The 26,795-nt window shown below is 34.8% G+C and overlaps 6 protein-coding genes across 6 annotated transcripts in view; 2 read left to right on the top strand and 4 right to left on the bottom strand.

Annotated features, from left to right (window-relative positions):
- On the bottom strand, positions 1–4,059 carry LOC106110968 (mediator of RNA polymerase II transcription subunit 14; the record flags this gene model as incomplete). The annotated part of the gene is made up of 12 exons (XM_013292937.1): positions 3,821–4,059; positions 3,502–3,729; positions 3,204–3,408; positions 2,989–3,121; positions 2,620–2,854; positions 2,235–2,448; positions 1,586–1,803; positions 1,349–1,508; positions 984–1,124; positions 753–876; positions 524–666; positions 1–54 (listed from the first exon to the last, which is right to left on the bottom strand). Coding segments are annotated over exons 1-12 (1,992 nt in total), but the record flags the coding sequence as incomplete, so codon positions are not given.
- Positions 4,060–4,275: 216 nt separating this feature from the next.
- On the top strand, positions 4,276–12,637 carry LOC106111158 (glutamate--cysteine ligase catalytic subunit). Its single transcript, XM_013293166.1, has 11 exons — positions 4,276–4,744; positions 4,839–4,950; positions 6,334–6,517; positions 6,595–6,767; positions 7,202–7,401; positions 7,658–7,854; positions 9,016–9,187; positions 9,276–9,473; positions 9,546–9,713; positions 9,813–9,994; positions 10,115–12,637. Exons 1-11 carry the CDS (start codon positions 4,493–4,495, stop codon positions 10,284–10,286), a joined length of 2,010 nt encoding a protein of 669 aa, XP_013148620.1. The 5' UTR covers positions 4,276–4,492; the 3' UTR covers positions 10,287–12,637.
- Positions 12,638–12,725: 88 nt separating this feature from the next.
- LOC106111159 (beta-catenin-like protein 1) lies at positions 12,726–16,254 on the bottom strand. Its single transcript, XM_013293167.1, has 13 exons — positions 16,064–16,254; positions 15,681–15,884; positions 15,382–15,528; positions 14,935–15,066; positions 14,564–14,723; positions 14,367–14,458; positions 14,157–14,288; positions 13,932–14,080; positions 13,627–13,802; positions 13,386–13,552; positions 13,171–13,266; positions 12,983–13,079; positions 12,726–12,867 (listed from the first exon to the last, which is right to left on the bottom strand). Exons 1-13 carry the CDS (start codon positions 16,091–16,093, stop codon positions 12,779–12,781), a joined length of 1,671 nt encoding a protein of 556 aa, XP_013148621.1. The 5' UTR covers positions 16,094–16,254; the 3' UTR covers positions 12,726–12,778.
- An 808-nt stretch (positions 16,255–17,062) lies between these two features.
- On the top strand, positions 17,063–19,726 carry LOC106111160. The gene is made up of 7 exons (XM_013293168.1): positions 17,063–17,268; positions 17,824–17,955; positions 18,058–18,297; positions 18,396–18,491; positions 18,676–18,797; positions 18,905–19,046; positions 19,200–19,726. The coding sequence occupies exons 1-7, from the start codon at positions 17,194–17,196 to the stop codon at positions 19,302–19,304; spliced, it is 912 nt and encodes a 303-aa protein (XP_013148622.1). The 5' UTR covers positions 17,063–17,193; the 3' UTR covers positions 19,305–19,726.
- Positions 19,727–20,710: 984 nt separating this feature from the next.
- LOC106111190 (hydroxyacid oxidase 1) lies at positions 20,711–23,264 on the bottom strand. Its single transcript, XM_013293207.1, has 9 exons — positions 22,817–23,264; positions 22,418–22,569; positions 22,219–22,339; positions 21,977–22,111; positions 21,687–21,815; positions 21,480–21,612; positions 21,265–21,384; positions 21,027–21,138; positions 20,711–20,850 (listed from the first exon to the last, which is right to left on the bottom strand). The coding sequence occupies exons 1-9, from the start codon at positions 22,948–22,950 to the stop codon at positions 20,783–20,785; spliced, it is 1,104 nt and encodes a 367-aa protein (XP_013148661.1). The 5' UTR covers positions 22,951–23,264; the 3' UTR covers positions 20,711–20,782.
- A 3,207-nt stretch (positions 23,265–26,471) lies between these two features.
- LOC106110967 (probable ubiquitin carboxyl-terminal hydrolase FAF-X) overlaps positions 26,472–26,795 on the bottom strand; it is a 15,723-nt gene continuing 15,399 nt past the window's right edge. Inside the window, exon 48 of the mRNA XM_013292936.1 lies at positions 26,472–26,496. Coding sequence (XP_013148390.1) covers positions 26,472–26,496 — 25 coding nt within the window. The remainder of the gene's footprint in view (positions 26,497–26,795) is intronic.

Here is a 26,795-nt window from a genome sequence, read left to right as displayed (position 1 = left end):
GGAGCCGCTCCACTCCGGCATCACGCCGCCGTGCGTCACGCCGCGGCTCGCCAGCTACATACAACATTCACACAATATAACACGCTGATAACGTATCAAAATTAATTTTATAACTTAATCTATATCTATCTACACCATATAAAATTGGAGTGTCTGTAATATCAAAGAAAAATTATACGCAAAATGATGTATTTGCGTTGCTGAAATTAATATTAAAAAAAAGTTGTTTGTGTGTCAGTCTGTCCACAAGCCGCGATTGTTCCGGATAATCTCCGAAATGGCCAGACCAATTTCGACCGGACTTTCACTGAAGGATCGCTGACATACATAGACGGCATATTATCGACTATTTTTTTTATTCGGCGCAGTAAAAATGGCGTAAGGGGTAGTCCGAATTTGATGGAACTTTGACTGAAAGATAGCTGGTAGGAGGTAGATGCACACGGAAATGTGAAAAAAAAAATTTCGCGCTAAAATAGTTTACGGGCGACAGCTCGTATCTATAATACAATGTAAAACACACCTCTTGTGCGAGGTTGACGAATGGCACGCGCTCGTCTGCGGCGGCCACGACGTGCGCCAGCTCGGGCAGGAAGTACGCAGGCTGGCGCACGCGCACCGCGCGGCAGTTGCCCCCCGCCAGCTTGCGCTTGCCCGCCTGCATGCCTGCATATACGATTGCAATTAGCATTACATGTATAAGAATAATTTCAAATAGAATTTTTACAATAGTAAAGTTATTAAGTATTTACCGGGAGTATCAAGTGGTGTGAATGGTCCGTGCGTGAGAGTGAACGTGTCGAGCTCCACCACGGAGTGCAGCTTGAGGAAGGCGCGCGAGGCGAGCGACGCATTGGCGCTACTCGTCGCACCACTCTGGACATAAATTAACTTCCTTAAAGACATCCGCCACAAAAATATTGCTGTTTAATAAGAGAAAATATTGCTAGACATGAAAACTTTTTCGTGTATTTATTACTGACTTCATCCTCGCACTCGTCCGGCGTGCAGCGTCGCACGCCCGCGAGGTGGAAGACGAGCGCCACGGAGCAGGCGCTGCCACTGTTGGTGCAGTTGCTGGTCGTGGCCGTGCTGCCCGCCGCCACCTCCTTCATTTCCACTATCTAATAATAGGAATTCATGTTAGGAAGAAAACAAATGTAAATCTGCACTTTCACACCCGATATCATAAACATTTTGGTTGCCGAACCAAAATTCGTTGTAACGTTTTTTGACCGACTTCCCAAAAGTAGGAGGTACTCAATTCGTCTGTATGTTTTTTTTTAACGTCTATATCTAATATGTGCTATAGATAATTGTAAGCTTTAAAGGATTATTTTGAACAAACCAATAGATAATCAGTGTGCCGATGTAAAGTGACGTAGAGGCGATCAGTGGACAGCTTGTTCAAGGGATGGTCCGGTCCGTGAAGGAACGGCAGATGTTCGCAAACGCTGGCTGGCAAGTGTTGCAACGTTTTCTCACATCGACGGGCCACTAGCCAAAACCTGCAATAGAGTTTCCAAATTAACCTAATATAAAAACTTTGGGAGATGTAATTTGAAGATGATCAGATAATACAAACCTAAGTTGTGTTAGCAATAATTTAACGAGGGGTAAGTTGGCGGCGGCGAGCGCGGCGGCGAGGTCGGGCATGCGCGGCGTGGCGGGGTAGGCAGGCACGCGCGCGCGCAGCCGCCCGCCGTGCGCGCCCACTGACACCAGCAGCTGCTCCGCGCGCAGGCACGGCCACACCACGCTGCACGCCAGCACGCACGGCCACCCGCTCACTGTGCACTCCACCTGCACAATACCATTGCTTAATTTGTTACCGACAGTGCGCCAGTCAAAAATACAAAACAAAACTTTTTTCCAACTACATCGCAATCACATCTGTTATGCTTCTTTTTTTTTCTTCTGTTTTTCTATCTTCCCCTTAATAAACCATGCAATGTTTTGGTGGCCAGTTTGCAACTTGTCTTGTCTTGTCTTTGGCTGTATCCACACTTCTTGTCAGCCAAAGAGCCAAAGGTATTTTGCACTGACCAACTATGACTCACATTTACACGGGAATATATGCGAGGGTTTGAAAGTATTGTAAACATTTCTTAATCAAATTTGATTATTATACTGTAATTTATGTATTTTAATAAACAATATAAAACATAGTACTATATGTATTATGTTGTTATAACTGGAATATGTATATTACAATAAAAAAGCAAATATCTCACCCCTAAATCATTAAGCAGTACTTTGAGGTCGTTGAGGCGCTGTCGCGAGCGCACATGTACGGTGTGTGCGAGCAGGCGCTCCATAGAGGGCGCGTGAGGCGTCAGCGCGGCCGCCACGCGCTCGCCGCCCGCCAGCGCCGGCACGTGCCACACGCACAACGACTCCCCCTCCGCACCGATTATCACACGATACCCCAGCTCACAACCCAGCTCCCTAGAATACAACTTGAATGTCAATATGCTCACATAACATCCATTACATACATATTATATGCTAATTTATTGCTTATGACTTGAAAGCAGAATATATCTTTTGCTTTGTTCTATGTAATATTATCTTTTAAACAATTGCATTTATAATATTTGTATGTTTATCTAACAATACCTCCAATATGACACTTGTAGCTTCTGGCCGGGTATATACTTGTCAACTTGTAAATGTTTTGCCAGGCGGTCACGACAAAGTCGCAACGTCTGTGTATAGAGTAATTCCAGGGACAGAGAGCGGCAGAAGTATCGCAATGCAGTGAGAGCGCCGCTCAAACCAGCTGCAGCGAGTCGTGCCTGTGCCACCCCACGCAACCAAGCTAGTTGCGATGTGTGAACCAATGGTTTACCCTCTGAAATAAGTGCAGGTTTTTTAAAATTTTTGATACCATTAAATTTGATAACCTAATGAATATGAGAAATGCTAAGTAAAGAATTAAATGAGAATGTAAAAATTCCCTGTTATACAGACAATTTATTTTCCTACCTCCAGTTTCATAATCTTGAATTAAAATAGCAATATCCAGTAAGCGCCAAGGCAAGTTAGGTGCATCACCCATTACTGTAAGGGAGACACTAAACTCTTGACCAACAGAAAATGTTGCTCTACCATTTTCTACCTAAAAGAAAAAAATATAATGTTGATGATGGATACATATAGTCATATTTTGGTGTTTTATTTTAATTATGATGTAAATATACCTTTAAATTTCTAACATCAGTTGGTAATGAGGCTGTAGTAAGACGTTGACGGACAACATGAGCTAAAGCACGCAATGTGGAGCGTCTTTCAGCAGGAGTTAAAGATGGTGGTGGCACCAGTCTCTCACGTATTACAGCTGGAAGTCGGCTGTATGTGCCTAATGTAAGAACTTCTACTGCTGCTGCCATATGAAATGTAGGAAGCCTAAAACATTAAAATTATTAATAAACTAATAAAATTTTAGAATACTACATGTATTCTAAAATCTACATGTATGGATAAACTAAAAGAACTTACCTAGCATGTACTAGAGTTTCACGAGCCACCCGTGCTAATACATCAGCAGTCTCAACAAACAATAGTGCTTGTTTGTCTAAAAATGCCATAATATGTGCTGACCGATCAACTTTAGTTGCACTGCTTGCCCATTTTACTAGAGCAAGAAGCCGTACAAACAATTGTCTTGTACGAGCACTGAATTTATAAATCTCTATTTTACGTTCTATGTCGGTTTTTCGTGGCAACCTTAAATAAACAATTTGAATGTTATTATAAAACATCTTGAAAAATATAAAACTGGATGAAACAATAATATACTTGTATAATTTTTACTTACAATTCAGCCAACACTGTGAGCTCATCGTAAGTTCTTTGTACGATAAAATCAATCAGAAGAGCCAGCGAAATAGAACCTCCGCGGGCCCCACCGCCTTCAGCACCCTGGGTGCAACCTTCGATTGCTACTGGTACCATTATGATGGATGTAGTAGCTTCTGACAAAATATAAACTTTAATCGTAAACTAAATAAAACATTTTCGTTTATTTATAAACAAAATTTTAAAGCTAACCAAAACTAAAACATTAAAAACATTTTCATGAAAATAATAAAATGTCATCAATCTGTCACTTTCTCACAACAATGTTGCCATGAACATCAACGTCAAAAAAGAACAGATTAAAATAAAGCTGAGCTTTACTTTTTTTCTAAAAGACGATTCACCTTATTCTTTGACATTTGATAAGGCTGTCATTACGGCGAATGTCAAAGTGACATTTGTTGTGACAGTAGATTGTTGTCATAAAATCTTCAACTTATTAATCTTCACTTCAGTAGTATTAATGGGTTTATGTGTCGAAGTATGTTGAAAAAACTCGGTAACAGTATTTAAGTTGTGTATCAATGATTTGCAGTTTTTACTTATAAAATCAAAATTATTGTCAAATACCTTTTCCTGACATTACCTTAATATTCGTGTTAGTTAAATATTTTTCTTAAGGTGATAGTAGATGAACGTTTTTTCTGTATTTCCAAGGAAAAATTTAGTTTTTGGTAATATCAAAAGTTTACGCAAAGCTAGGACGTGCTATCAACGAATTCAAGTTGTGAATATGGGTTTGCTGTCTGAAGGTAGCCCTCTGTCATGGGAAGAAACAAAGGCGTTGGCAGAACACGTGCGTCAACACGGAATAGAACAATTTATTAACTTATACAGTAAACTACGGGAACGGACTGGAGATGTTTTAAAATGGGGAGATGAGGTTAGTTTTGCAAAGGCTTGGTGTACTTGATGATGAATGTTCTTGTTATGTATATTCCCTTCACTATAGACTAACGATAATATTAAATTTATAGGTGGAATACATAGTAGTAAAATTTGATGATGAAAATGAGCGTGCTACTGTCAGTTTGAGAGCTGATGATCTCTTACCAAAACTGCAAGAAAAGGAGCATGCAGATCCACAGAGTAATCAATCTTTATATTTATTCTTACAGTATTCTTTATTATTATCAAATATTCATTAAATTATAATTTAAGTTTCAGAGTTAAATTGCATATCCAAATGTTACTAAATCACTTTATTGTTACTAGTAAATCCATTGCCATTAAACAAATAATTAATAAAAATCGCAATGTCTGAATCTTACTAAATTCTAAATTATATTGTGTAATAATTTTTTATCTGATTGAAAGTTTGTAGTTAATGTATTCAAGTATAACAATTTTAAATTCAATAATTATAATAGCCAGATACATAATGTTTTAACAGATCAATTGATAAAGTTTTTATAATATGAATAATAATACTTCATACTAATGTTATAAATGCAAAAGTTTAGATGGATGTGTTTTAGAGTTTGTAGCTTAAATGGCTTAACTGATTTGAGAGAGAATATTCTGAAGAACACATAGGCTACACACTTTTTATTTTTAATTTCATTTAGATGGAGACGCAGGCGAAAACTAGTTTAATTATATTTAAAACTAGAAATCTGTCTATTCATTATTATAAGGATTTATTCATTGCTATAAAAAGCTTAATATTAATACATGAGTACACCTCAACATGACATTCAAAGTCCATGATTATAATTAAATCACATTAGATAAGAAATGAAGTAGGCACTATAATGACTTTCATTTTGTAATGTGATATATTCAATAATCTTAATCATTCATTTATGTTTAGCCACTGATCTTTGACTGTAAAACTGTCAAATAGTCTTTGATGAATTGCTGCTGGTGATAAATATTATGTAATAGGCAAAAGATAAATGAAAGTCATTTATTGCCAGTTCACTAGTAACAAGGAAATCTCATGTTACCTGTTGCCCAAACAATTACACATTTGTCTTTTGTTTGATATGATTTATAGATTGATTTGCTCATTTAACACGTTAAACGCCGTAGGGGATTCAATGTGCCAGCACACAACTTTGCGAACAGGCCACATCAAATTTTGTATTTTGTCAAAAATTCAAAACATTTTTTTATGTTCTTATTTGATAGAATTATATATATATTTCATTGTATACAGTATATTAATTTGGTTTGTTAACTTTGAACATGCAATTGGTGTACTTTTCTAATAAGTAAATAAATAAATACATAAATTGTGTAATAGCAATAAATTTTGGTTAACCGGTGACCATCATCAAAATCAAGCAGTTAAAACATCTTACTTATGGTCACCCATGACCCCCACAGCCTGAACAGATATTTTCTTTTTGGTCACCAGTGTACCCCGTGGCGTCAACGGAAGAATATGAAAAAAATGATGGCGTTTAACTTGTTAACCATATTTGAGAAACAAACATTTATTCATTGAACATGATATTCTAATTTTAGATGTTAAATCTTTATGGCGTCCTGAATATGGAGCTTACATGATTGAAGGCACGCCGGGGAAACCTTACGGTGGTTTATTAGCTCACTTTAATATTGTAGAAGCTAATATGCAATATCGTAGAGCTGAAGCCAGTACACTGCTGAATAACGGAGAAGTGATAATGAGTATCACCAATTTTCCAAGGTTCAGAATAAAAAAGTTATTTCATAAATTATTCATTAAGTTCAAGCTGATTAAAACTGTTATGATTTTTATTTCAGATTAGGTTGCCCAAACTTTACAAGTCCACCATTTAACCCCAATCCCAAGACTGGAGTTACTCTATCACATTTTTTCCCTGATGAAGCAATTTTCCCTGGACATCCTCGTTTTAAAACATTAACGTCGAATATTAGAGAGCGTAGAGGGGAAAAAGTAGCCATTAACATACCAAGTGAGTTAATAAATTTTTTATTGTCTGAGCATTGATTTCAACTTATTTTAGTTACAAAAACAATGACAGTCTGTAGATGTGATTATCATTGCCTCATCTGTAGACAGTCATTGTTCTTGTATTAATTGTTCAATAAGCAATAAGTAAACATTCTCTAGAATAAAAACTTAATACGGGTTGTATTTTTATGGTTTATTTTTGAATCAAAATATTATATGATGCTCAATATTTTCCGCTACTGTGAAAATACTAAGCTAAAAAACATTGAACACTTTGTTGAAATATAACTGACTGACAATTCAAGGCATTGAAGGAAAATGTAATAAAATCAGTATTGAATATAGTATATTCAGTGTGTTTTAATGTAGAAAACAAAACAAAATTTAGTCTCAGTAAAATTAAGTTAGGTGTAACAAATGTTTTTTTCTGTAAAGTTTTTAAGGATATAAATACGCAAATACCAGTGGACAACTCCCATGTTCTGGAGCCGGGGATAGCCCAACCGGACTGTGTGTATATGGACGCGATGGGCTTTGGCATGGGCTGCTGCTGTCTGCAGCTCACTTTCCAGGCTTGCTGCATCACCGAAGCACGGACATTGTATGATCAGCTTGCACCATTATGTCCTATCATGGTAATTATATTATATTCCTTTATCTTGAAATAACTTTCGCCCGTAACTCCGTTCGCGAGGAATTAGAAAAAACAAAAGTAGCCTTGTGTTCTTCGAGACTATCCTCTACATCTATGGCAAATTTCATTGAGATCCGTCCAACCGTTTCGGCTACAAACTCTAACAAACATCCATCCATCTAAACTTTCGCATTTATAATATTAGTAAGATTGTTATACTTCGAGCTTGGTAGTGTTTAATATCGTGCCATGGTCAGCTCGCGCTGTCCGCGGCATCGCCGATATACCGCGGCTACCTGACGGACGTGGACTGTCGCTGGAACGTGATCTCGGCCTCTGTGGACTGCCGCACGCGCGAGGAGCGCGGCATTGAGCCGCTCAAGACCAACATGTTCCGCATACAGAAGTCCAGATACGATTCCATCGATTCATATCTGTCACCGGATCATGAAAAGTAAGAATTTTGTAATCCATTTATTTAATCTTTTCGTTATTTCTTTTTTTAAAATAAATTACTTTCTATTTCACCCCCACGATATTCAGAAACTTTTAATTTATTGTTTACATTTCATTACATTCTTAAACAAAGGTCATGGCAATCTCCTTTTCTCGCTGCACGGTTTTTTTCCAATTTATACACCCCCGAAATATAATAGCGTGAAAATAATAGTCTACAGCGGGTCTTAAGTGTAGGGCTTTTTTTTTTATTAAAAAAGTGATTTTACAAAAATATGCTGTGATTTGTATTTATGTATGTTGGACCAGCGAAGTCACGAGCAACAGGCTAAAATTAAAAATAAGAAAAAATTATGTCTATGTTACTCACAGACATGTGAATTGTGGAATAGGCCCAGTAGTTTTTATCCAAAAATGTAAATCTTTCCTCTTTCTAATATTAGTATAGTTTACACATTGCAAAGCCATAGTTAGATTACATCTACAGCGCAGTGTTTTATATTTTTTAATAGATTTAACCACGTAGTTCGCGTAATTGTGCCTCTAGATTTCAATGCAAAATCCGTGACCCGTTCTCGCAATCGTTTAAAACTCCTTAGTCATTGACAATTTGCTCAACATTTTGTAAGATATAAATAACCAATGTTTTTTGTAATGATTAAACGACGTCATCGCTACTTTTGTCGAGTGACTAAAAGGAAATAAATTACTATGAATAAACAACATACATTATCAGAGTGACTTATCAGAAACTACAGTTCAAATGAAATCGTGTTCGTATGTTATCTTTGTTTAAATACCGTGAAGTTACACTCACGGAAGATGGGTGGAAGATTTACGTGATACAAATGTATCGTTGTTATATTCAACTATAAAGTGATAATATCAACACAGCTCTAATAGCTCTCCAATTAAATATGTTTAAAGGTCACTGAATTTATAACAGTAACATTTAATTTTCATTTTTTTCTTATATGAGTTTACTTAATTCATTCTACTACCGCATGAACGACGACTGGTTTCTCTACTTTCTTGCTATTAACATATTTCGTATTTGCACGTATAAAATTGAAATAATTTTTGAAATAAGCAACGACGTTTTATTAAAACGCGCATATGGGAAATGAATAGAGTTGTTGTGAGTGGTTTAATATTTCAGATACAACGACATTCCGATAGTGCACGACGCGGCGATCTACCGGCGGCTGCGCGAGGGCGGCATCGACCACCCGCTGGCGCTGCACGTCGCCCACCTCTTCATCCGCGATACTGTCTCGCTCTTCTCGGAGAAGGTCAACCAGGACGACAAGAATGACACCGATCATTTTGAAGTATGGAAAACAAATTCAGAGCCTACAATTTATTGTGCTAAGATTCTATTAAATGAGCAGACATTATGATTCATTCGTGTGTATCCAGAACATCCAGTCGACGAACTGGCAGACGATGCGGTTCAAGCCGCCGCCGCCCAACTCATCCATCGGTTGGCGCGTGGAGTTCCGGCCGTGCGAGGCGCAACTCACAGACTTCGAGAACGCCGCCTACGTCTGCTTCGTGGTGCTGCTCACGCGCGTCATACTTTCCTACAGGCTCAACTTCGTCATGCCTATCAGCAAGGTACGTCCAAATTATTTGTGCAATTTTATTTTTTAAATATGAAAGAGGAAGTGTAAGAGCACTGTGGTGCAGGTGGATGAGAACATGCAGCGCGCGCAGCGGCGCGGCGCCTGCCTGTCGGAGCGGTTCTGGTGGCGGCGCGACGTGGGCGCGCCCGCGGCGCCCGGCCTCACGCCGCACGCGCCCGACGCCAGCGACCAGTACGCAGAGATGTCTATTGACGAAATCGTTAATGGAAAGGTGTGAATACTGAAAGAAATTAAAAACTGATCAATAAATCATGACAGTTTACAAATTTTGGCATCTATTACATTATAATTTATGTGTGAATGTGATCAGGAGGGCGTGTTCCCCGGACTGATCCCGCTGATAGAGTCGTACCTGTCGGGCATGGACGTGGACGCGGACACGCACTGCTCCGTGCAGCAGTACCTCAAGCTGATCCAGCGCCGCGCGCACGGAGACATCGCCACCATGGCCGCCTGGATGCGCCAGTTCGTCACCTCGCACCCGCAATACAAGTACCTACACTGTTACCTGCTGTCTCTTTGCTACTTGCTATTGAATTCATTTATTATCTGTGTCATTATTCATCATTTCTCATTATATTCAAGGTATTAATAAAACGTATTATCTTTCAGCAAAGACTCTGTGGTGACAGAGAAGATAAATTACGATCTACTGAAGACCGCGCACGGCATCCAGACGGGCCAAATTCCGGCGCCCTCGCTGCTCGGCACCAGCAACGTCTCAAAGACCAACGAGGACATTCCCAAGGCGTTCAGCAAAATGATGAGCAAGGACTGCCCCTAGCCGGCGCGGCGGGGCCGCTCACTGCGCCGCTAGCGCTCACTACTTGTTACATCACACTTGTCCACGATAACATGACGCCTGTCCGATGACGTCACTACAGGGTTATGTACGGTGTACAAAAAAAGTTTGAATAAAGTTGTCTAAGGTAAACTACACAACAAACGTTGTCGTGATTTGACAGAATGTGAAAATGGCGTGTACTCGTTCTGTTAGTGCACAATCTTGCCACTGTGGTTAGTTGTGGGTTAGGCACTGGCTTCCTTTTTATTGACATCATGAAATATTGGCGTTTACTACGCGTTAAACAAAACATCATAAATAAAGGAAGTTAAATGTTGAATGGGATATGTCTACGTAGGTCTCATGTTATTGTGCACGCGTAGTATTTATTGTTGCCTTTAATAGTTTATACAGGACAATTATATGTAGTTCCGTAATTCAGCTAGAGGCGGTAAATGTTATATATCTACAGAAAACATTTTAATATGAAGCGTTACTTGGATACAAATATTTTTCATGTAATGTGGTCCTCAGACATCACTAAATAAAAAGCCCGTTGGTGACTATAATTGTACTATGGATTTTGGACTTATCTTAAGAAAGATTAACCATTTATTACAAATCGATTGGATCACTGTGATTGTGTACTACTTTTATACTTTTAATATCACCTTAATTTTTTTCCTAAGTATATAAAATTTTAATCAGCCACATTTTAAATTTCATTTGATTGAATGTACTATATTGGTCTCATGATTTATTTGACAAAAGCATTTTTAATTTACTCAACTAAGCGCTACTTTGAAACGACATTTATAATTTAAACATTACACAGCAATATAAAGACATTGACTTGGCGCCTGCGATTTACGACAAATATATTCGCGAACGACAATTATTTTAACGAAATCAATACTCATGAAAATTATTTTTTATAACATTGTTATAAAAAGTTACAGTTATTTGTAGAACATAATAGTTTTTTTGCTAAAATGTCATGTTAACAATTCTGTAGGTACGTATAGATTTACGTTTACAATTTCCTTGTAGTAAAACTGCATCCTCTTGTCAAACGTTGAGTGCGCGTGAGCGTGTCGCTTAGACTAGTTCGATTCATTTAAATCGCTAATAAACCAATATTACTATCATATAAATCCATTGTAACTATTTAATGTACTCTTAATGTAACATTTTAACAGGATAAGGTAATTTAAGTTCTACGTATGTCTTAAAAAATAGTAAATTCTTGTCATCATACAGAATACAGAAGATTTAAGAAATGTATAGACAGTCAAGAAATTTAGGTAATCCATTTGTCGTGTCTAAGAATTCGAAAGCCTCAATAGTAGCACAATACGTTCTTAAAATTCATGTTATGTAATTGTTATTACAAATTCACTGTGTGAAAAAAAATGTAGTATTCCTTCTAATTTCATTCCGACATTTTTACTACTTAATTTTTTTTGTTATTTAATACAAATGTAGTATGAATTGATGTTAGAGATATTTAATGTGTAATTGTAATGTTATAACTTAATTGAATTGCAAGAGAAAAAGAAATAGTGAGAGATGTTTTAAAAACTACGGCAGTATTAATATTCAAAACATTCACAAATAGTTCCTATAAAATAAGAGAAAACCATATAAGTATGAGTAAATTGACAAGTGAAAAAGGGTTGTGAAAGAACAAGAAACAAAAATACCAAAATTTGTATGTTTTGATATCTATAAATGTGCATCTGATTCATTATCAGTATCAAATTCCACTTTTTATTACGAGAGTATGGATATTTAACACGTTCGGTGCTACTGCGGTTTTTACAATTTCTTCTCGTTTGCCGCATACTGTTTTCTGGACGCGTTTGTCCGCACTGGCATGTCAACGGTACTTCACGTGTTAAATGTTACTAAATTCTTTATATGTTTGTGTACAGTTTGTTTGTCACTTGCTAATCTGTCTGTATAGCCTAGCACTGTAGTTGTAAGACTGTACGTGAGACGTACCTCATACGGATTTATTTTGACGTGTGCCTTTGATACAGAATACTGTTTGATTGATGTTATATATTGAAATAACTGCTGTGTACATTCTTGTACTGATCGGCCTTAATGCCGTCTTGTCGATACGAAAAACATATAAGGTCGATGATATATTATCATCCCAATTATGTTGAAGATATGTCAATTTCATTTAAATTATTGTGAATTGTGATTATTTTAATTCTACGGATTTATAGAAAATTTAAATTTGAACAAATCATTTCCATGTGGGCACAAAATGTAAGAATTTTTATATAAAAATTGTGATTGTGAACAGAGGGTTCGACCAGTTTGTTTTTTTTTTTAAAGAAATAAAATCGTTTTATTTATATTATTTTCTTCTGTTACCAATAATTATTATTTTAGTAAATAGTTTTGAATTTAAATAAAAGGGTTTCATGTTAAAAATAATTGTTTTATTTTTTTGGTTTACTCATCGGTACAATTCAGATTTAGAATTTATCGACTAATTGTAATATATGCTGCTGTTCCTGCTGCCGCCATTCTTCACTTCCGGCATCACCAAGATTGCCTGCATACTCTGTAACAAACATTATGCTGAATTATGTATGCACATGAACAAATAAAAAAAATAAGCTTAAAAGTTATAAGAAAGATTATATATTATGTTTTGTATTGTGACATGATATATGTACCTCTCATAACGTGTCGTATAATCTTTAAAGACCCGCCGCGTAACGACAACACGTGTTGCACGCGCTGCTTTATTGTCGAAGGTCCAGCGGTACATACCTTAAAAAAGAAAAGAAAAATAACCCTTTAAAGTATTGCTTTTACTCAGTCCAGGACAAAACATAGTAAAGCCTAGATTAATTTAACTTACTTCTAAAATAATTCTATCGATAAGTTGCAAAGTAAAGAGGCCGCCGGATAATCTCTTCAAATACTGCGCATCGTCGTCACTATCATCATTGTTTAACTGCACAAAAAAACATGTAATACATGTACTTAGTCGAAATAAACTTGAGATTAATTTCTAAATATGAAAGTTTAGTTACATATTATTGTATTATATCATCAAAATATGTAAATGTATACCTCCATTTCCTTTTCCGTCCGGTCTACTTTGTCCATATACTTAAAATGTAATTCCAGCAGTCTATCAACTTTTTCGAGATCGTTTTCAGTAAACTTTGCCAAAAGTCGTTGTCTTTGGCTGCCTTGACAGTTGCGTAACATGGAAGCTATTATAGAAACTACATGTTCTGTAAATAATTAAATACATAAATAGCTTTGATTATTAAAAAATTGTTGCCAATTAATTATAATATTACTTTACCTTCATGTTGATCAACGGTGAGCAATCTTTTCCTTTTTGGAGTTTTCATAAATAATGGGAATACAGTCCTTAAACCTAAAATATCTACAAATTTATTGCAGTTGTCCTTCCCGTCCGGTCCGGCCAGTGCATGGTCCAGAACTTTCAATGAACCATTTCGTGACATTTTCTTTTCTCTAAAATAAGTATGGTAATTGAATACTAAGATGTTACAATTATAATTAGTTAATAGTAAATGTTTTTTTTTAATTTAGGTTGACAATTGTTTTCGTGCTAAATTAATTTCATTAACTTTGTTATATTACCTTAACATAAGATTCATAAGTTGCAAGCCCTCACCGCGCAGGAAACGATCTCTATTAGTTGATTCCATTAGTGCACAACAGAGCGCGTCAAACATGTTCTCCATGGCTTCTTGTTCCTCCGCACCACTCGGGTCATGTCTTTTATAAAACTAAAATAATAAAAACAGTTATTAAAAAGTATTTTAATTCATAAATTAATTTGTATTATTGGAATTTATAAATTACCGCCAGTTGCTGCAGTAGTACATCAATTCCATCTAATTCTCCCAACAATTTTCTGTTTTCTGGTGTATTTTGGAGTAGTATTGATAAAATTTCTGTTGCATACAATTTATTTCCATCAAATGGTACTTTTAACTAAAAAAAAAAGATTCCATTAATATCAAATTTAATTAGTAATAATTTAGTACTTCAACATGAGTAAAATTGTATTACTTTCAGTCTTTTAAGTATCCACTGTATGAATCCTTGTTTTGCAACTTCATGACACAATTCAGGACGGAATTCAGTTATGTTTTCTATAATACCTGTAACAATGTATTGATTAACTAAACAATTATATAGTCACTTTTTCTCGTCATTTAGCAGTCATAATAAAACAAGATATTTTTTTATATTTACTGTAAACATACCCAATGTGTTGTGTACTGCATCTCTTTCATCTGGCACCTGTTCATCAAGCCGGGCGAGATTGTGCAGCAATAAGGCGGGAGCATCTGCCTCCGCTAAGGCTTTGATTAATTCCTCCGCACCTTCTTCACTTTCATGCAGTATATCCACGTCAGTCAATTCCTATCAAAGTAAACATTTTTATGTTTTAAACATATTAATGAAAGGGTATCTAACAAATGGATAATCCTATTTTTTTTAATCCTTCCTCTCCATCATTTACTTTTACATCTCTAAGCAAAAGGTTACTTGTTTAAATTTTAAAAGTTTTTCAATCTAAAATAGCCTAATAGTTAATATTTAATATCAAAATAGAGTATAGTAACAAACACACCTGAAGTAGATTTACAACTTTGGTTGAGATATCTGTGTTATCATGTGATAGCAATTCTAAAAGGGAATTAATGCATTTTAATTCTACCAATAGAGGATATTCATCGGGGACTGTGGCGACAGCACTCAAGTCCTGAAAATGAAAAAAAAGAACACCTTAGGATAATGTACATTTTATAGTAAAGTTAGGTACTTGTTTGGACAAAACACAATTCAAAGTAATGCAGGGTTTTTTGTTACTTCTTTTTTACCTTTCCAATTAGAATATTGATTACTGAAGAAAAATTATAAAGTAACAACTAAAAATAAATTATTTCTTAATACTCTTTATAGTATATGGCAATATTGTTGTCTACTGTCATGACAGTATGCCAACAAGTCAGTTCTATCCAAGCTACCAATATGAGTGAACATCACCAGCTACAATACTGTTTATTTCCATAATCACCTGCAAAGCTTCATGTAAATCAATTTCACTCTCCATAAACTTTTCAGGTTGATCGGGAAATTTGATTCTCATTTCTCTGTTTTTAAGGGCTTTCTTTTCGAAATTCAGTACTAATTTTTTAACGGCCGTGTCATCAAGCACTTCGCCCTGAAATTAAAAGAACTTAAACATTTAGAGAGTAATAATATAACAAACATTTTATAACAGCTTCTAATAAAAGTAAATTCTTTTACGTGAACTATACAAAAATGTTACAAAGTTGGCTTGTTGACAGACAAATTATATTACACAATAAATACCTCAGTTGTCTCAGTCTCCACAAATCTAAGAATATCTTCCCTTTCTTTATCAGTAATCATAGGCTCTTTAGGCAATGATTTTCCTTTAACTTGAGATGTTCTTTCATTTCTCAAAGCCATACGTCGAGTCTTAGAAGGTTTGGATGTTTCATCTTCGGAACCATCACTATCTTCCTCGTTTGGTCGTTTTGGAGTTGGGGTTGGCTGTAAAATAAATACATACCACTGTGAACACTTTGTCAATTGTTGATTTTCTATTTCATAAATCTGAACAACTTTAAGCACAATTGTACAGAGTTTGATAAGTGATATTTAGTTTTCTGAATTAAGATAACTTTAAATGAAAGTTAAAAATCAAAGTTAATTAAATAAATGAATATAACCTTAAACGAAAGTAATTCGCCGACGTCCATGACTGGTATTTGTTTTTTTATGGTTCAGATAAGATTTTAATTTAATGGTATATCATTAGAAGTAATAAAATTATTATTGAAAGCAAGATTTTGCACAATTGTTTACAATTTGAGTAAATAACCGTACTTTTATATAGACCTTGAAGGATCTTATCAGTTTTTTTGACGTTGAAAGTTTTAAGAGTTGCCAGTAAGCAAAAACTTCCCTCCTTCTTTTGAAATCGTCCATTTCGAAAACAAAATCAAATTATATGATACTTATTTACAAGTTACAAGCAGGTTGCCCGAAGCACGCCTTTATTATTTCAATTGATATAGCTGTAGGATTAAGCAAGCCAAGACAAGGTGGCAACGTAAGTTAGCATCATCCTCCATATGGCCCTATTTATCATCCACTTGCCCTTATCCTTTACAGAGGGTCGGCGCAGTATGTGCTGCTCTTCCATACATCTCTATCTGCCGTCTTATCTGAATTCATTCCTTTTTTAAACATATCCTCTTTCACACAATCCATCATTACTTTCTTTGGTCTTGGACCTAATAATCGTTAATAAAATATCAGGGCCACATGATTAGATTTCATCAGCACATGCGACATTTTTTCTGGAATTTCAAAATTATGATAATGGCGACATTCACCTGTTTAGTTGCCGCTCCCTTATTGGTCAAAATAAGACGCTTTCGAGATGACATTGTTAGTTCATAAAATTGCCAACTGCAAAAGTCAAAGATTAGCAACTTATGAGGAAGTCAAATCAAAGCCATAATCAAAAATAAAATACCAATGCTATTACAACGCGGTAAAATTTAAAAGGTTAATATTGTGAAAATCTTACCGCAGACATACGAAAGGCGATGTTTTTTAATATGGAAACAAAATTATTATTAATATTACATATTAAGTCTACTGAAAATACAGTATTTAGTCGGTAAATATAGTTTTACCATTATTTGGCATTACGACTAATAAAACAGTAACATGATATAATTAAAAAAATATTTATTGTATTGAAATTGAGGTGAAGTATAAGATCAATCAATCAAAAGTTGCGCCAAGTAATGTTTTCACAAATACTTGAAGAGCTTGAAGATTCTTAATAATGTCGCATGATAATTCTTTTTGTAATATGCTAATACAGTGTCTCAATAAAGATACAAATTCTTCAGTACAGCCGGTGAGTTGAAACTTGGTATTTCAAATTAATTGGATAAATTTTTACTCATCATCATCATCTCCCCTGCCTTATCCTACTCCCGTAGGGTCGGCGCACCGGGTTTTCGTCCTCCAAAGCACTCTATCATCCGTCATCTCAGCCATCACTCCCTTCTTGATCATGTCACCTTTCACGCAATCCATCCATCTCTTTCTAGGTCTACCTCTACCGATGTACCCCTCCACATTCATAACTAACATCCTTCTTGTTACATGTGATTCATCCCTTCTCATAACATGCCCATACCACTCTAACCTTTTACTCCTTATTTTCTCAACCACTGGGGCTACTCTCAAACTTCCTCTAATATACTCATTTCGTATTTTATCCAATCGTGTTATCCCACCACACATCCATCTTAACATTCGCATTTCCGCCACATGTATTCTCCTTTCATCCGTCCCTTTTACTGCCCAACATTCATATCCATACATCATGACAGGTCTTACGACGGTTTTGTAAATTTTCCCCTTTATTTTGTTGATGATGATGTTTACTATAACATCTCTCTTACAGGATCTTGCAGCGTCTTTGGAGAATGTCACAAAAAATGATATCTATAGAATATTAGAACATATTCACTTATCGAATGACAGTCAGATACAAATTAAATTGATATCCATTTTAACAATTTATATGATGTCAAATGTAATATGTTTTTCTTATTTTTAGCTATAAAATATTTGATAAGCATCTCTTTTACAAAATAATTGTGTCTCTTCCTCTTCTAGTATTTAGTTATTATTCCAGGGCACAGACAGAGAAATAATAATAAAATGTAACTCCTTATACGATAAAGTATGCGAGATACTTACTAAGGGTCACCAAAAAAAGTCCAACATAACTTTGAACTTCCTCGCGAGCCTTCTGCATACGGAGGATGTCACCGCGCGCACTCGGGGCCGCGCCCTAGTTCTTTATGCACAGAACATGATCAGAGCTAGCGGCTGCCTGATGGCCATGGCTAACCTCTTCGTTAACGGTTTACTGGTAACTACAAACGCTTAGACAATTCCTTTACACAACAATTCTCTTTTTATTTTTATCAATATTTCGGCAATACACACATTAAAATTATAAATTTGTAGCACCAGGATACATGGCAAGTGCTTTGTCGATGCCTCGCCGATTCTTGTTCCGGTTTGGAATCCAATCAGAACTATTGCTCACATCTTATTCCTGTGGTAAGTACGCAACACTGTGTTATCACATATGCCTCCGTCCGTCAACTTGCAATTGCAACTCCGAAGTAATAGGACAGTTGTTTTTCTATTCAAATAGACAATAAACAGAATAAGGATGTTAGTATTTTGGTCAGATTTTTTTCTTTACTTACAAGTATGTATCATTTTTAATGTAACTACGCAGTGCGTGCGGCGCTGTCGGCCGGGGAACGAACACGTTTTTCAAGTAGTGCAGACTTTGCTGCATAACAACGAACGAAACACCCAAATGTTCTTTAAGAGTGGCGGCTGTCGTATGTTTAATAGGTACGCATATGCATATTTGTCTGTTATAAACTCGTAATGGTCACAAAAATTTGCTTTAAATAAATTTCGAAATTAAAAAAAAAAACAGAATGTACTTTATTTTTTAGAGAATTTTTGAAATACGATCGATGTTTGCAACTGTTAAACACTGTCGTATCAAACCCGGACACGAGAGACAAAATTTTAAAAGATACCGATATAATTAGCGATTTGCAAGATTTGAAACAATTATACGGATCTATGTCCCATGTAAGTATTCATTCGATATAAATAGTAAACAGTCTAGTAGAACAGTAATGACAAAGTAAAAACTTGATTTAGAAAGAACGAGTTCTCCTCCCGTTATTACTGGACATGATGGTAAATATACAACTTGGTCAATGTATTCTTTTCTTTTTACAGGTCGGTCAATGGGTATCTATAATTTTTTACACGTTAGATTTGAAAGGTGAAGGTAAGAACCGCGAAACAAATTACTGTTGGGAAATATATATGATTTTTAATTAGTTAACGTAAGTTTCAGATTACATAAAAGAAGTAAAAGATAACAAGCACTTGTTAAATGAAGAAGACACAAATGCAGGTGTGCTGGTGGACAGCGCACTGCATGTGCCAGTTTTTAACAGTTTGAAATCTAATGAAATGGACGACACGTCGGTATTATTGAGAAATATTGTAAAAGAAGTCTTGAATTTCAAACAAAAACAAAATATAAACCCTAATGTAAAAAATACACCACAGTCATTACTTTCTAATAAAACAGATAAAAACAACAATAATTTTATCGAGAATATGAAAGATTCTATTGGTGTAGAAAAATTAAGAGATGAAACTAAAAACGATTTTTCTTCACTTTCTTTCCTATTAAATTATAATTCATTGAGAAATTCGACTAATTTAAATTATTTCAAGGATGAAGAAATTTATTCTAATAATTCTATTTATTCTAATAAAAACATGCTCTTGGAAAAAACAAATGTGGAAAATATTTATGTAAGTCGTTGTAATAAAAATGAAAAAAAGGCAAACAGGCAGAAAAGTATTTTAGATTTTAAGCCAAAATGTGCTTCAACTCCTAAACAAATTAGAACGAATAGATCAAATAATTTCACACCAAGACCTATACATAAAACTTATAAGAAACAATTTAAAAACTTTTCCATTGATTCTAAAATAAAAATTGACGCAAAAAGGAACAAAGACGAAAGTGCTCAAAGGCGATTCGGTGCGAGCAGAATATTAGACGTTATAAATGAGACATGCACAACTATCATAAAAAGTGTTACAAATGTGTTCAGATCTAATAAAATAGAAGACAATACAATTCAATGGAAAAACTCCAACAGAGAGAGACAGAGTCAGTGTGCGAACAGTTTCACCAACTACATGAGGGAAAGAGACGCTTTGTTAGAGCAGGACAGCAACAACTCTCACTGGAACGATTTAATAGAAGAATTACAATACGAATGCAACACTTGCAACGACACATTATCACTTAAAAGAAAAATTTCAAATGATGACTTTTTAAAAGAAACCGTCAATAAGCTTAAGTTGGGAATAAATCTGTATGGATGTAACTTTAAGGTACTTATTGAGATTTCAAAAATAAAATCTGGAGTCGTTTTGTTTGCAACACGGTTATAATTTTAGTTATGATAATTATAGATACCGATTTAATTGTCAATTTACAGAAAATATCGAAAACCTTTTGGCGGGACGAAAATTACATGACGCCTATTGTTCTTCACAATTTGTATCGAAAACTAATTCTAAAGTAATTTTATCGGGGAAAGTACTCCCGATTGAAAAGCGTTGTAGGAAAAACAATTATAATATAAAGTTTGTTTATAACATTCTAATAAATAGATAGTGCAATTAGTGTGTGTCTTTGTTTCACAAAATAAAGTTTTCAGTTTATACAATTATTTAATTTTACATTTACTAACACATTTTTCCAAGTATTCATGACAGTTTTATTTTTGCTTTTATAGTTTACTGTAGGCGGACTCGTGTACCACCATGTCTTTTGTAATGTCAGCGACAGATGATGTGCCTGTATTAAATACAACAAAATTTAATAAACTTATTTTACAAGTGTTGGTAGCTTTAGTAAAAAATACATCCACATATTAGAATTTTATAATATGGGTTAAACACATTTTTCATACTGTTACAAGAGGAGATAAAATAAGTCATATGAATTTAATAAATAATAACTCTTTAGTATACCTGCAATGTTGAAAGTGTATTCGAGTTCGGTCCTAAATATTTTGAGCATACGTTCTACTCCAACTTGCCCTCCTAGAGCCAGGCCCCACAGAGCCGGCCGACCTACGAACACCTGTAAAAGGTTTACGTTCACGTCAGTGTTTTTTGAAACACATAATTTATCCAACATCAATTGTAAGCTTATATCATTAAATTAGCTGACGTATTAAAAAAAGTTTATGAGTTAAAGAATACTTACCGCTTTGGCACCAAGAGTCAATGCTTTATAAACATCCGTTCCAGTCGACACTCCGCCGTCCATGTACACTTCAACATTGTAATGCTTCACGGCTTCGACTACTTCAGGTAGTGCTTCGATCTATAACATACAACATACAGTCACTTTAACGAAATATTGGTATAATTTCAATAAATAAAATGAGATTTTATTTGTTTTTTCTGAAAGTAACATACCGATGCGGGAACTCCATCCAACTGCCTAGCACCATGATTTGAAACTAAAATGGCAGAGCATCCTGCGTTGACAGCTTTTACAGCATCATCTCCTCGAAGGATTCCCTTCGCAATTATTGGTAAATTGGTTATGCTAAAAACGTATGTAATTTATTTTAAGACCATGGTCTTTATAATGTAAGACTTTTGATTCTCATCGTGTTTTACCTTCTTAACCATTTTATTTCATCCCATGTCAACGACTTGTCGAAAAGATTATTTATATATGCATTTAAACCACTTCCTTCGCCCGAAGAGTGTATCTTTGTTGAAAGGAAACCCTCGAAATTTGAAAGCCTAAAAGGAAATAATGCTTTGTGTTTTTACAATTTACCAGCAGGTGGCCGTCGTGACCATTTTCTTTCTTATTTCATTTTACATAGAAGGATCAAATAAAAAAATAATAACCAATAAGTACTAATTTTTTTAGTGTAGAAAGGAAAATCGTAAACGTATACCTAAGATGCCGTGGCAAACTGAACCTATTGTGGACGTCAGCTCTTCTTAAACCAAAAACTGGAGTGTCGACTGTTAATGCTATTGCCTTGAAACCGGCCCTCTCTGCTCTTAACACTAAGTTCCTCGTAACTTCCCTGTAAGACAATTTTTAGATAAATATAGATTTAGATTATAATATTGCAATCCCAGTCGAAGTAGCCTTATACTGTTTGGTAAAAACTTAAAGCACATAAGTATTAACCTGTCATTATAAATATAAAGCTGGAACCATTTGACAGCGCGTGGAGCAGCTTTCGCAACTTCTTCAATAGAACTCGTAGCAAGGGTGCTCAATGTAAAGATTACACCTTCCTTTTCCGCGGCTGCAATTCAACATAGACATGTTTTGTCTAAAATCTTTAAGTACAAAACATATTACATTTAGTTAGCAGTTATTTTACCTTTGGCATTTGCTATTTCACCATCAGGGTGTGCCATCCTCTGCATAGCCGTCGGCGATATACCCACCGGCATTGAGACTTCATTTCCCAATACTGTTGTTCGTAGATTACAATCAGTCAATCCTACTAGACATTTTGGACGAATTCGCAATCTGTTTTAAATAATACATAAGTTATTAATAGTAAGTTAAAACAACGTTTTCGTATATATTTCATATTAGTTTTAAATTAGTTACTTCAAGGAAGTCGTCAGCTACCATTAATTTGGTCTTGTTCGAAGAAGTTTTTATAACGATTTTCAAATGGTCTAGAGGGAGGCAGCTTCATCTCCCCTTGGATTTAGCACCCTTAGTTTTATACAATAAGTTACTTGTACAATTAGTTTTATATAAAACTTACCTTTGAAAAGCGCGTTTATTTTCTTGCAAGGTATGTTCGTCCGTTGCCCCGCTCTTGTAATAATCCCGTGCAGCTTTCGGTAACACAGAAGCAGCGGCTTCCTCTAATTCTTTTACACTTATATATTTCTCCATATTATTTACCGAGAACAATGATCGTCACTCAACGAATGTAAGAAAATGACTATAAACATTACGTATTTCTGATAACAAGCCTTGTTAATGATTTATCAATACATACGCTCAGGTCACACAGGTTATAATATAGTTTTGGATAACCATTGTTTTGCATTCAGTCTGCCGAATTGATGGTTACGCAATTAAAAAACTTTGTTATTTTATGAAAATAAAATCACGTGAATGATACAAAGACGAGGAATAATATTGGCTTTATTGCAATAATACTAGACATCTTCTGTTAGTGGTATGCATAAGCCTACTGGTTTAAATGTTTTCACTTTGTATCACTCCTTGACTATTATAATTTATTTATAATTACTGAGCACTCGGCATATCCAAATAAGATCTTGTAACCTTTTACCCCTTTATGGTTGTTCAATGGTTCGAAGTTGTTATAATGAACACTCATTCGATTTCTAGAACTACCGTGTGAAAAACTAAAGCAGTTAGACGTTTTCCAACATTACTCTAAATATTGTGCGACTTTTGCGAATGCACATTATATGTTTTAGACTTGTGTGGTGCTTTACGGTTATGAGATCTGTTAAGTGCTAAATGACATGATCGCCTAACTTTATTTTACACAAGGTCAGAATGCATTGAAGCAATGACCTGTGAAGCATTTCGGTGTGAAGAGATAAACAATAAAACACATTTTTGTAAATTTATTTCTTGATTTTATTATTACATTAGAATGCAGATTTTAGAGCATTCAATAATGTCAAAAATGCCATTAGTTACATATTTGCCATAGAAATATTATATAAAACGCAACTGGTCTTACATTTATCAATAATAAATTTAAAATCGTTTAGGCTTATATGTATGCGGTGGATCTTCACAAACAGTATGCAACTTCAATGGTTTTTGACAATTTACCAAATACGTTTTTCAAGATGTTTGCCTTACTTATATTGTGTCTGGTTTACGATAACTGATATTGGCTATAAGTTTGCAATGAGGTCGACTCGTATTTTAATTTACATTTAAATGACTCGTTACAGTTGTAATGATATTTACAGTCATGGAACTCGTAAATTTCATGCAGAATCTGACTGTTTGGCAGTTTGTAGTTCGACAAAACACCACTTCTATCTCACCTATCTAAGTCTATAAGGTCAATCACATTTTAATTATTAATAACAAAAACACTTCGTTAACTTTGCATTTTATAAAAGATACAAAACATTTTATTCATTAAGCTATGAAGAAAAAGGTCCGCCAAATTTCCTTCGACCTACCAACCCATCTTTGGTAATAAGTTAATAACAAACAACGGCTAATGCACCACGCTTCCAAAATTATTAAAAATCAACTATACAAATTTTCTGCGAGCTACAAGCACGTCGAGGTATATTAATCGATCAAACTTAAATGTAAAATTTTGCCTTAGTTAAAGAAAATATAGTTTATAATTGCGCATTATGCTTCTTCATAGCCATTTCTTTTCGTTGGCTATGAAATATATAGATAAAAAAAGGGCCAGCAAATTGAGCAAAGAAAATCAAAATAAGGCACTAGGTCTATCAGACCAGTATCAATTTAAAACTTATGTTGTACGCATAACACCAATGTGATCTCTCTACATACAAGTGTTGCGGTGGTTTCAGTAGACAAGTATCCAAGTTCTATATCTAGACCTAATGTGATAGTCGAACAAAATATTTTTTAAGACCAAAGTGTATTAAAGAATATATTATATTTAATTTACAATTACAATACTCCAATGTTTCATAAATAGTACTAACATTAATTACACAAATTAAGTTGTGAATTGAGATGATAGCAACATGTTCACCTGGGAGACTAAAGAAAAACAAAATTTAATCACTAAATGAAAAGAAAATATACAACCGTAAAGAAATATAAAAATAAATAACATATATTACAAAGCAGAACATTGATGTAGTGGCAACATTTCGAGATAGACTAGTAAGAAATACCTACATAACTACTTTTTAGTCATCAAATACAATCTAGCCGTTATCGATAGAACACTATTAAGCTTAATTCGTATTAGGCCAAAATAATGCTCTGACCTGTGAGTAATATGTAACTAGAATACCAAACCGGTTTGTATTGTAAAAATGCATAATTGCTTGTAAGGAAATCACGTGCAACTTGTCCTATATAAAAATTATATTATAATTCTATTGTGAACCAAATAGTTACTTATTTCTTATTTGTGTTATGTGAAAAACTATTTATTTAATATTATTTATACACTTCGAATGTAGAACATTCTTTTTCAAAATTTAAGTGCAAACCTATTCTGTAATTATTTGATACAAAATTCAGTCAAATTTACGAAAAACAAATAAAAATACGTAAATAAAAATCGAAACGAGGTCTACCGACCTGAGCTAGGTACGCTGTGATGTTATGAGATCTACCTTTTAAGTTATAAAAAAAAAGAATTTACATAAATCAATAACAGACTTATTTAATCTTAGTTTTAAATCGATAAAGGAACAGTTGTAAAGAATATAAAATGAACGTAACATGTTACAATATTGCCTAAATGTATGTATCTTGAAACAGATTGCAATGTTCTAAATTGTAGAATAGATGATTTAACTATGAATTATATTGATGTATATACCGGGCGACTTCACGTTACGTAAATGCGAGCATAATCACATATCATTGAACATTCTATTACGTAATCTATGTGTGTATAGTAAGTAATGTGTGGGTTCGAATAAGATAACCTTTTAATTACATAAAACTTTGAGTTTACATTTAGTCACTCTTCATAGGATTACAACTATTATTAAATATTAAATATAAACTACGGATTAAAACGCAGACAACGAAAGCTGGAGACTATATCATAAATGTTATTTTAAATACTACCTGTAAAATACTAGAACTCGCGGTTATAGTAACTTTTTGGCTACTAATTTCACATCGATAGTTGAGTTTTAATTTTAAATATTTCGATTTTAAATTACTTTTTAATGAAACATATGTTTATCTAACAAATAATAAATTGGTATATAAAAAGTTTTGTGACATTTAATACGACATATGACATGAATGTGGTGCAGTTTTAGCAGCAGTACAATGTCGAGTTCACAATCAACACACGGTATTAGTCGAGTTGCACACTTTGTTACACTTCCTTACATATAATTAAACTTTAATATGCTATGCGTAAATAGAAAATAAATTTCTCTTACTGGGTATAAGGTTATGAATAAATCTTAATTAGAAAAAAATAAATACTATGGTACTTTTAAAGCGGAACATTAAGTTACATAAATAATAAAACAAAGGTAATCGACGGCCTCCTTGTGAGCCGGAGCGCGCGTCGGACTGCCGTCGGCCGCGTGCGTACTCATACAGGGCGACAAAGGTAAAACTTCAACATAATACTTAATTCATAAATGCCCTCGTAAATTAACTTTACATATATCGTTAACATCACAGAACAAAACTACGGCTAAGCGTAAATCCGACGCGGCCGCCTAGCCTCACGAACGACACAAGCGCACACTCCTACGACACGTAAAATGTTCTACAGCTTACAACAGAACTGTACTTAAATGTATAAATGAATATTCACTTCAATTACAAAGTAACTTTGGAAATATTGAAAACAGGGTCCAGGTATTATTAATTTACCATGAATTATGTGTGTTGTAACGTGGCGCGTGTCTGCGACGTTCGTGTGTGCTGGTCGGCGGTCGACGCAAGCGACGTTAGGAAAAACCCGGCGTTTTGTAAACAATGGGTAGCGATAAAATAAATAATTACGTAGAGGCAGACTAGAGGCACGATGCGCAGGCGGGGCCGCG

This window comes from Papilio polytes, unplaced genomic scaffold (genome assembly GCF_000836215.1).
Source record: "Papilio polytes unplaced genomic scaffold, Ppol_1.0 DF824180.1, whole genome shotgun sequence".
Lineage (NCBI taxonomy): Eukaryota > Metazoa > Arthropoda > Insecta > Lepidoptera > Papilionidae > Papilio > Papilio polytes.
The sequence above is the reverse complement of the archived record's forward strand: the minus strand, read 5'-3'. Positions and strand labels throughout refer to the sequence as shown.

What these genes read in the sequence shown, in the direction of transcription:
- LOC106111159 (XM_013293167.1), bottom strand. Translation starts at nt 16,093, where the DNA reads ATGGACGTCGGCGAATTACTTTCGTTTAAG. An exon ending in CACCGTTGATCAACATGAAG is followed by an intron (nt 13,553 to 13,626) that starts GTAAAGTAATAT and finishes AATTATTTACAG; the next exon opens with AACATGTAGTTTCTATAATA. An exon ending in TATACGACACGTTATGAGAG is followed by an intron (nt 12,868 to 12,982) that starts GTACATATATCA and finishes TGTTTGTTACAG; the next exon opens with AGTATGCAGGCAATCTTGGT.
- LOC106111190 (XM_013293207.1), bottom strand. Translation starts at nt 22,950, where the DNA reads ATGGAGAAATATATAAGTGTAAAAGAATTAGAGGAAGCCGCTGCTTCT. An exon ending in GAAATAAAATGGTTAAGAAG is followed by an intron (nt 21,613 to 21,686) that starts GTAAAACACGAT and finishes ATACGTTTTTAG; the next exon opens with CATAACCAATTTACCAATAA. An exon ending in ATACACTTTCAACATTGCAG is followed by an intron (nt 20,851 to 21,026) that starts GTATACTAAAGA and finishes TATTTAATACAG; the next exon opens with GCACATCATCTGTCGCTGAC.
- LOC106111158 (XM_013293166.1), top strand. Translation starts at nt 4,493, where the DNA reads ATGAACGTTTTTTCTGTATTTCCAAGGAAAAATTTAGTTTTTGGTAAT. An exon ending in TTTTAAAATGGGGAGATGAG is followed by an intron (nt 4,745 to 4,838) that starts GTTAGTTTTGCA and finishes TTAAATTTATAG; the next exon opens with GTGGAATACATAGTAGTAAA. An exon ending in ACGAAATCGTTAATGGAAAG is followed by an intron (nt 9,714 to 9,812) that starts GTGTGAATACTG and finishes GAATGTGATCAG; the next exon opens with GAGGGCGTGTTCCCCGGACT.
- LOC106111160 (XM_013293168.1), top strand. Translation starts at nt 17,194, where the DNA reads ATGTCGCATGATAATTCTTTTTGTAATATGCTAATACAGTGTCTCAAT. An exon ending in GCTCACATCTTATTCCTGTG is followed by an intron (nt 18,492 to 18,675) that starts GTAAGTACGCAA and finishes GTAACTACGCAG; the next exon opens with TGCGTGCGGCGCTGTCGGCC. An exon ending in GGCTGTCGTATGTTTAATAG is followed by an intron (nt 18,798 to 18,904) that starts GTACGCATATGC and finishes TTTATTTTTTAG; the next exon opens with AGAATTTTTGAAATACGATC.